This window comes from Neolamprologus multifasciatus, chromosome 13 (assembly GCF_963576455.1).
Source record: "Neolamprologus multifasciatus chromosome 13, fNeoMul1.2, whole genome shotgun sequence".
Lineage (NCBI taxonomy): Eukaryota > Metazoa > Chordata > Actinopteri > Cichliformes > Cichlidae > Neolamprologus > Neolamprologus multifasciatus.
This window is the reverse complement of record NC_140451.1, coordinates 1,143,894-1,153,584: the sequence shown is the minus strand read 5'-3', so window position 1 is coordinate 1,153,584 and position 9,691 is coordinate 1,143,894. Positions and strand designations below refer to the sequence as shown.

General features: G+C 42.0%; 1 protein-coding gene across 1 annotated transcript in view; it reads right to left on the bottom strand.

The window, feature by feature from the left end:
• Positions 1-373: 373 nt before the first annotated feature.
• Positions 374-9,691, bottom strand: part of kcnk18 (potassium channel, subfamily K, member 18) — a 16,395-nt gene continuing 7,077 nt past the window's right edge. Inside the window, exon 3 of the mRNA XM_085182473.1 lies at positions 374-2,256. Within this exon, the coding sequence (XP_085038599.1) occupies positions 1,433-2,256 (824 nt within the window). The 3' untranslated portion in view covers positions 374-1,432. The remainder of the gene's footprint in view (positions 2,257-9,691) is intronic.

Genomic DNA, 9,691 nt, shown 5'->3' with positions numbered 1-9,691 from the left:
TGATTGGGGTTCTGTCTCATTTCTAATAGCTAAGCTGCATCAGGCTTAAATATTATAACAGTCTAAGTTTAAAGTTAATACTGCAGACTTGGTCATGTTAGAACAATGTTGTCTATACTTCTTTATTGTAAGTATAGTGGTAGGTAGAGATGTGCTGTTGAAACCTTCACTAGTAACCCAGCTAGTAGTGCTAAAACTGGTTTAGTGCTTTAGGCTTGACGTGTTCTCTCGCTGCCACCTGCTGGACAAAACACGTTACTGCATGAACGTATGACTTCAGTTCTAATGAAGAAATGCTTGACAGACCATCCTAAACAAATATATAAACTTATATATATACTTAGATATATATTATATATATATAACTTTTTAAAACTGTGTGAACATTCGGTTAAACGCGCTGAGACAAAGAAAAAAGTGCGTGAATGAGATAATAAAGTGCTTTAAGTGCTCAAAATGAGAAAAACACTACATAAATACTATACCTTACCATGATACTGCGTGAATCTGTTTCATTTGTTTATTTCTTCAGTATTTCGTTTTATGCTTATCTGTTGTCACGTCTTTATTGAGAATGTGAGGATGGACAACACACTGCTGCAGACCACGTACAAATAAACTAACCTGTTCCTGAAGCACAGCGGGAGAAATGATTATTTGATACCTTGCTGCTGTAAGTTTGCTCACTTTCAAAGACATCAACAGTTTATCGTTTGTATGGTAGTTTCATTTTAATAGAGAGAGAAGAATATCAACCAAAAATCCAGAAAAACAAACACATTGCATAAAAGTTAAATAAATAAATTGATTTGCATGTTACTGCGTGAAATATTTGAGCACCTACAGCCTCGCCGATGGTTAGCAATTACTTTCACTCCAACCTCTCCAACAACAAGGGCAAGAGGTTCTGCCAAAAGACCTCCGGACAAGACTGTAGACCTGTGTAAGGCAGGTGAGAAGCTGACAACTGTTGTTGTGATTCTTCTTTCTATATGTTTGACGTGCATCTCTGTTCCCTCAGCCAGAACACTGAAGACGGTGGGTCGTCCAGCAGGACAATGACCTGAAACATACCACTAAGGCAACAAAGGTATGGCTAAAGAAGAAGCAGATTAAGGTCATGGAGTGGCTTAGCCAGTCTCCAGTCCAATTCCCTAAATCCCAATCACATTAATAACTTATGTGTAGCTAATTGATGTATAAGGCCACCACAACAACACGGAAAACTCCTGGTGATTCACCGTCTCTATGTAGAAACAAACGTTTAGCATCATTACTACAGCTGTGAAAATGTAAACCTCCTTCAGCAATCGTGAAGGGCACATGCAACATTTTCCTTTACTCATGCTTGTAAGGAAAAAGGCATGCAACTCCTACTGGCTCCTGATATGGGCCTGTTTCAGAACCAAGAGTGAGGCAGACTCTCGGTGAGCTAATCCTTTTTGCTGTTCTGAAAGGTTTCCACGTTTCCTCTGCTGATGAACTTGACACATTGGCGGTAACAGCTTACAATTCGTGTTTGGCTCAGTTTAAAAGCCATGGATATGATAGCCATGCCGACAATGATGAACAGCGAGGTGAGCATGAAGAAGTTGGGGTGATTGGGTATAATATCACCAAAACCAATGGTAGTGAGGGTGATGAAGCAAAAGTAATAGGAATCAAAGTGTTTAAAATCAGTTTCCCATATCGGCAGAATCAAGCCCACAAAGCAAATGTAGGCAAAGAAGATGAAAAGAATGAGCACAAAGGGGACGTTCAGTGTTTCCATTTCATCTCCTAATCCTGTGAAATCCCACAAGGCAAATCCTTTGGGTGGCAGATGATCAAGTTCTGGGCAGGACAGCGTCCTGAGCAGTGGACCCTCCCTCAGCAAATTCTCTCTGGCAAGAATCTTTTCAAAAATCTCTTTGTTGTTTTGAAGCTGGATGGACTTGTGCCGCACATCTGCCTGGCTGCGGAGCACCTGTCGGATGTCGAGGGGCTCGCGGATCACAACGTCATGGCTGAAGACAAAAGTGCCGTCCTCCAGGACCTGGCGCCTCGAGTCGCTCTGCTCAGTCCTCCATGGGGACCAGGTGCGGGAGAAGAGGTTTTTGGACAGGGTGTGAGCACGGATGTAGGCTCTAGACATCCCCACAGCGAGGAAGTCTCCAACATCGAGGATGACCAGAAGCATAAGAGGGATGCCCACCATGGCGTAGAAGACACAAGCCACCTTACCAGGCAGGGTGACGGGATAGATGTCCCCATAACCTGAAACAACAGACATTTAAAGCTGTAATTAAACTGTTAATTATACGACTGGCTTTTGGTAACGTTTGTGTAGTAGGAAAAATGTGACCATGACCCTTCTAGACAACGTTCTTGTTACACTTTGTGTTAGATGTTCGGTTGAAAGAAAACAGCACACTTCCTGTGATCACCATGGAAACCTGTGCTGGGAAAAGCATCAAAGCTCCTGATCAACAAACTCTGACGTGAAGAAACGTTGTAGCTGCTCCATCCACCACTGTGTGTTCGACACATGTGCAGTAACCAACAACATGCAGACCTGTTAGCTTAGTCTGATGCATGTTTGAATTATACAGCTTGATGAAGCTGACGTCAGAAAGCCTGTTTCACATGGAGTCTGCAGGGGGCAGCAGACGTACTGGACCGTGCTGATTTCAAGGTTTCATAACATTCACATTGAAAGTGAAATCATATAAAATACTGTCTTACTTAAACTGCAGTAACATTTAAAATATGAACATAAAAGTTTTTTTCACAAGCCAGTAAAAATGTGCATCATAACATGTTGTTTTTAACAGCACAGACACTCAAAGCACAGGACAAACTGCAGACTCACACTTAAACACTCAGAGTAAAGATTCATTTTTATTCATCTGATTTTATTTGACTTTGACGCTACTTGAGAGTATTTATATATTTTTGTATTTAAGAAAATGTTTTCTTTAAAAAAAGACATTTAATATGGTATGTAAATGCAAAAGGTTTCTTTTTTTGTTTTTGACAAATGAAATGGACGAAGCAAAAAAAAACAAACCAATGAGCACCTGTGTTTTTCCTCTTTTGAATATTTATTATTGCTCCTGAATAAGAAGAAAGTGTTTCTTGTCTGATTACTCGATTAATGATGGAAAATAGGTTAATCAATTACTAAAATAATCAATAGCTGCTGGCCTAATAACAACTTATAATTAAATGTTGAGAGCAATATAAATACATAGTGAGTAAAAAAGTTAATTGAAGAAGAAACACTCATCACAGGAATCCCCAGCAGTAACTAAGGGAGGATTCAGGGTCACCTGGTCCAGCCCTAACTATATGCTTTAGCAAAAAGGAAAGTTTGAAGCCTAATCTTAAAAGTAGAGATAGTGTCTGTCTCCTGAATCCAAACTGGAAGCTGGTTCCACAGAAGAGGGGCCTGAAAACTGAAGGCTCTCCCTCCCATTCTACTTTTAAATACTCTAGGAACAACAAGTAGGCCTGCAGAGCGGGAGCGAAGTGCTCTAATAGGGTGATATGGTACTACAAGGTCATTAAGATAAGATGGGGCCTGATTATTTAAGACCTTGTATGTGAGGAGCAGGATTTTGAATTCTGGATTTAACAGGAAGCCAAAACAGGAGAAATCTGCTCTCTCTTTCTAGTCCCTGTCAGTACTCTTGCTGCAGCATTTTGGATTAGCTGAAGGCTTTTCAGTGAGTTTTTTGGACATCCTGATAATAATGAATTACAGTCGTCCAGCCTGGAAGTAATAAATGCATGAACTAGTTTTTCAGCGTCACTCTGAGACAGGATATTTCTAATTTTAGAGATGTTGCACAAATGGAAGAAAGCAGTCTTACATATTTGTTTAATATGTGCGTTGAAGGACATATCCTGGTCAAAAATGACTCCAAGGTTCCTCATAGTGTTACTGGAGGCCAAGGTAATGCCATCCAGAGTAAGAATCTGCTTAGATACCATATTTCTAAGCTTTTCAGGGCCGAGTACAATAACAATAATATCTGGCTTCATGGACAGATAGAGCTGGGTGTCATCTGCATAGCAGTGTAAATGTATGCTATGTCTTCTAATGATGCTGCCTAGGGGAAGCATGTATAATGTAAACAGAATTGGTCCTAGCACTGAACCCTGTGGAACTCCATAATTAACCTCAGTGTGTGAAGAGGACTCTCCATTTACATGCACAAATTGGAGTCTATTATGCTTATCTCTTCAACACCAGATGGTGGGAGGTATCTCTCAGGGAGGAAGTGAAGTTTTTGTCCTTAAAAGTTGATGTGCAGGAAAGAGGAAAAATGGGAAGGATAAGGATTTGAGAAGTTTGACAAACTGTGATTGTTAGACAACAGGATACAAGGAAGGAAAAGTGGTGAACCTACAGTAGTCATGGCACACACACCACCTACATCAATAATCGTTGAGGTAGACCACAGCTGTGTCCCAAAACGTCGGCTGCATCCTTCGGAGGATCCGGCCTTCGCGGTCTACGTGGGCCGGGTCCTTCAAAGACCGAGAAGGCCGGAAGTGCGAAGCTGTGAAATGGGACGGGCTAGCCTTCAGATTTGCGTCACCGCTGTGTCGGTGGAGTTTAATAAACTCGGCCGTCTGCTCCTTGCTATTTAAAATATAACAGGACACTGGAGTAAATCCTCGACCGTTTAACGTTTATTCAGCTGTGAAAATCCCGGAGGAACCCACCCGATGGATTAATAAAGTTTTATTTAATCTAATAATCTAATAACTTTGATCTCAGCCAAACCGATTTACTCCGGAACAAATAAAACACTGAAAAAAGGCAAACAATAACATTTTTAAGTTATCCGAGTGACTTATATATCATGTTTAACCTGAGTAGCGAAAGAGCGGGGGTCTGAAAATGATGAAGCCGGGAGTCCGCTGCTCTCACCGGCTGGAGTGACCATTGAACCCCCCGGCTCGCTATCGAGCTGGTGGGTATCAGATGTCTCCAAAAACGTCGGAGCGCTTTTGCAAATATGTGGTGTCTTGATAAACTGAGCAGATATTTGATGTTTACACAGCTACATTCTCGCCTGAAAATATGTTAAAAGTTTATTTTGTGGCCCAGAAAGATTAATAAGAGTAATTTTAAAACTTGGTAGCGGCCGCCATTGTTGGCAGCTGAAATTTGGCTGGGCCGCGCTATGAATTCTGGGATATGGTGGCCCACGAAGGACACACCCAACCCATCCTTCAAATTCGGGGAAATTTGTCGGCCGCATTTGAAGGACTCGACGAATTGGGACAGCCTTCGTCGCCTGGCTGTGACGTAATCGGCCTTCAAATGCGGCCTCCGGAGGATGCAGCCAACGTTTTGGGACACAGCTCATGTGTACTCTTTCATGGAAACAGTGTTCCCTAATGGCTGGCACCTTTTTCAGAAGGATATTGCAGCCTACCTCTAAGCAAAAGAGGTTCAGGATTGGTGTGAGAAACACAACAATGAGTTTGAGGTGTTGACTTTGCCTCCAAATTCCTACCATCCTGATCCAATCATGTACCCGCTTTAGGCTTGCAGGTGAATGTTTCTGTAAAGGTTTCTAGTGACGGTCTTGGAAACTCAGCTCTGGTCATTTACTAGTGTCTTGGCAGTTGTTCTGGGGTGTTTCTGGGACAGATCTCACATCAGTTATTGGCATGATGCTTTCTGAAGTGACTGCTCAAACCCTCATGAAGTTTTTACACTGTGTGAACTGAAACATAACCCTGTTCCCCATCATAATACACTTTAATCTGACGAGCTTTGAGCTCAGCAAAGTTAAAGCACATTACTGGTTTGTGTTATGGCAGATTTAATAATAACTTTGACCCTGGTAATTTTTTTCCTGAAATAATTCAGGTATTGTGTGACAATGGAAATAATTTATGTTTTAAAAAGAGAACTAGTATGTTGGTCTGTTCAAAAAAGCCCTTGAACACTCTTGCTGTGAGCCATGAACGAAGTCTTCAGCTTACAAGACAATGTTCCTCTGAACCTCTAATAAGCTTTTTTATGGTTATGTAAAAGGCCTTCTCCTCTGGAAGTGTCTTTGGAGATCTGTGGGCTTCCTGTAGCTGCTGAGCCATTAGCAATTAGATCTCTTTACCACTTATGATGCGTTTGACAGTAACACTAATGTATCCACACAAGGCTCTTACACATCAAATCAGGTCAGTTCCAGATAAGAAGAATGGTTTACTCAGCACTGACAATATAACCATAACAAATTCATCAATAATTATTCATCATAACGACTCAGGCTGAGAGGTGCTGGAGCCCAGCTGATCACCAGTCAGTATTCATCATAACGATAAATTATGAATAAGGAATAGCAACAGAATCAGCTGTGGAAGTCATGGCAGATTCATGTCATTCTAATTTGTACATTTACACACTGACAGCATCCATCCATCTACCCTTTATCCTCTGCTGATCCAACTCAGGCTGAGAGGTGCTGGAGCCCAGCTGATCACAGTCCATCACAGGGAGACAGACAACAGTTCACATTCACACCAATGGGCAGTTTGGAGTGAACGTAACCCCACTCACTGCCTCATAGCAGGAAGGTTTCAACGCCGCCATCTGCGTGGGCCCTTCCTTTGTATCTTCTCCCTGTGTCCATGCGAGTTGGTTAGTTAGTGAGGTTCCTAATGTATATGTTCAGTATGTAAATTTTGAGTTAGAGCATTCAAATTTGAAATGATTGACTTATTAGAGCAACACAGTTTGACCTTAATACTCCCTTAAACATAAACATAGAAGCCAAGGAGTCAGGAGTAAACATCCTCTTTAGGGCTGTAGTCGGGCACTGGGGTGGCGGAGGAGTGGAAGCACTACAGGCAGCGATACAGTAACCCTGACATGTCAGAGGAGAAGAGAAACTACAGGTAACTGAAAACTGTGCCTGGTAAAACACACAGTGTTAGCACTGCTATCTCACAGCAGGCTATTCCTGGGCTTAAACCTGGGTACGGTGAAGCTCAAGAAGGGTTGGTGCTGCCTACGTCAGCCCAAGACAGTCTAAGATATCGTTAATCTCAAGATCGTCAACTCCAGGTCAAAAAAGGCTTAAAAATGAAAAACAAAGTTGTTTGCTGAACTCGCTCACAGGGTTCGATCCATTTCTCATAATTAACATATCAAATTTTAGTTATCTTTAAAAATAGTATTTATATTTGGTGAGTATATACTGACATTAACTCGTGATAATCAAAGACCAAAGCAAGTCAACATCTTTAGACTCAACACAAATTCACACATTTAGCCGTAGCTGGACTTGGCATGCCACTCTTATCAATCAAAGATGATCAGTTCTGGCTCTTACAAAAACAAATAACAAACAACAAACAAACAAAACTTTGCAGTAGACAAACCCCCACATGTAGGCGTCAAACTGGAGAATCAACCAGACAGTGGGCGACGTCACAGCGGTCTGTGCATGATGGAAAGAGCAGCACTCTGCAGCTGACTTCTAACTGAGAGCATGCAGACGTTCACATCGGGAAACATCTTTAATGTGTTCTGATGTAAAACGATGGCCGACTGACTATTTACCTCAGTCACGTGTGGTGGTAAACACAGACTGATGTGTAGCTGCTGCATGATTTGCAGCTGTTTCGCGTTGTCAACATAACGCGAAACAGGTTTCGTAGCTCCCCTCCCGGACATCAAGTGCAGCAGGCTTCTGATTCGTTTTAGAAAGTGCTTCTGTACCAACAGAAGAGTCAGTGATCTTTGTGGCACTGGTCCCAAGCACACTTACAGAGCCTCAGATATCCCAACAATCCCAGCGACCATCTGATCATTAGACATCGATAAAGAAAGACATGATTTGTTCTTGGATGTTTGCTTGTTTGACTGATTTTTTATATGTGACTGTATTAAATTAGTTAAAAATATGCTCAGTGAGTAACACAAATAGTCTGTGCTGTGGAGGAGATGACATTTAAAGTCTGTCAGCATCCAATACATTTGGTCATTTGACTGAAGTAAGTCTCGCTCGGATGGAGGGATGCTGTGTTTGAGGAGAGGCATCATTTCCGTGAACAAAGCCCAGAGTCATACAATCATTAATTAACCAGGCTATCTGTTGCTGTGGTTACTAATGTTTAGAGAGGTCACTCGCTTTATGAGGAAACATCTATGCACACAATGATTATATTATAATCACTACTGCAGACAGTGACTGTGGAGAAATAACAAATCTACTATCAAATACATTCTGACCTCCGTAAACACACGAGACCCTAAAACAACGTGTTCTGGCTCCACGTAGCAAACCTGTGTGACTCTGCCTGACATCACAGCTGAGGCAACCTTGACCGTTTGAATAATGAAATCCCTGTGAATGGAGGTGGCAACACTGAATACAACACCTGAAATTATATAAACAATTAAAAATGCTATTATGAGACAGTTTATTGTGTTTGTGTATTGTATTACAATGAGCATACTGGTATCCTGTTGATTTTTAACACTTGTTTTCAGCCCATCATCTGCCTCGGGTTTTGTGTGTATTCTTCTTTTTTACATTATAAACATAACCGGCTCTGCAGACAAGCATACACCATATATATATATACATATATACACATATATATATATACATACAGTGGGGCAAAAAAGTATTTAGTCAGCCACCGATTGTGCAAGTTCCCCCACTTAAAATGATGACAGAGGTCAGTAATTTGCACCAGAGGTACACTTCAACTGTGAGAGACAGAATGTGAAAAAAAAATCCATGAATTCACATGGTAGGATTTGTAAAGAATTTATTTGTAAATCAGGGTGGAAAATAAGTATTTGGTCAATAACAAAAATACAACTCAATACTTTGTAACATAACCTTTGTTGGCAATAACAGAGGTCAAACGTTTACTATAGGTCTTTACCAGGTTTGCACACACAGTAGCTGGTATTTTGGCCCATTCCTCCATGCAGATCTTCTCAAGAGCAGTGATGTTTTGGGGCTGTCGCCGAGCAACACGGACTTTCAACTCCCGCCACAGATTTTCTATGGGGTTGAGGTCTGGAGACTGGCTAGGCCACTCCAGGACTTTCAAATGCTTCTTACGGAGCCACTCCTTTGTTGCCCGGGCGGTGTGTTTTGGATCATTGTCATGTTGGAAGACCCAGCCTCGTTTCCTCTTCAAAGTTCTCACTGATGGAAGGAGGTTTTGGCTCAAAATCTCACGATACTTGGCCCCATTCATTCTGTCCTTAACACGGATCAGTCGTCCTGTCCCCTTGGCAGAAAAACAGCCCCATAGCATGATGTTTCCACCCCCATGCTTCACAGTAGGTATGGTGTTCTTGGGATGCAACTCAGTATTCTTCTTCCTCCAAACACGACGAGTTGAGTTTATACCAAAAAGTTCTACTTTGGTTTCATCTGACCACATGACATTCTCCCAATCCTCTGCTGTATCATCCATGTGCTCTCTGGCAAACTTCAGACGGGCCTGGACATGCACTGGCTTCAGCAGCGGAACACGTCTGGCACTGCGGGATTTGATTCCCTGCCGTTGTAGTGTGTTACTGATGGTGACCTTTGTTACTTTGGTCCCAGCTCTCTGCAGGTCATTCACCAGGTCCCCCCGTGTGGTTCTGGGATCTTTGCTCACCGTTCTCATGATCATTTTGACCCCACGGGATGAGATCTTGCGTGGAGCCCCAGAT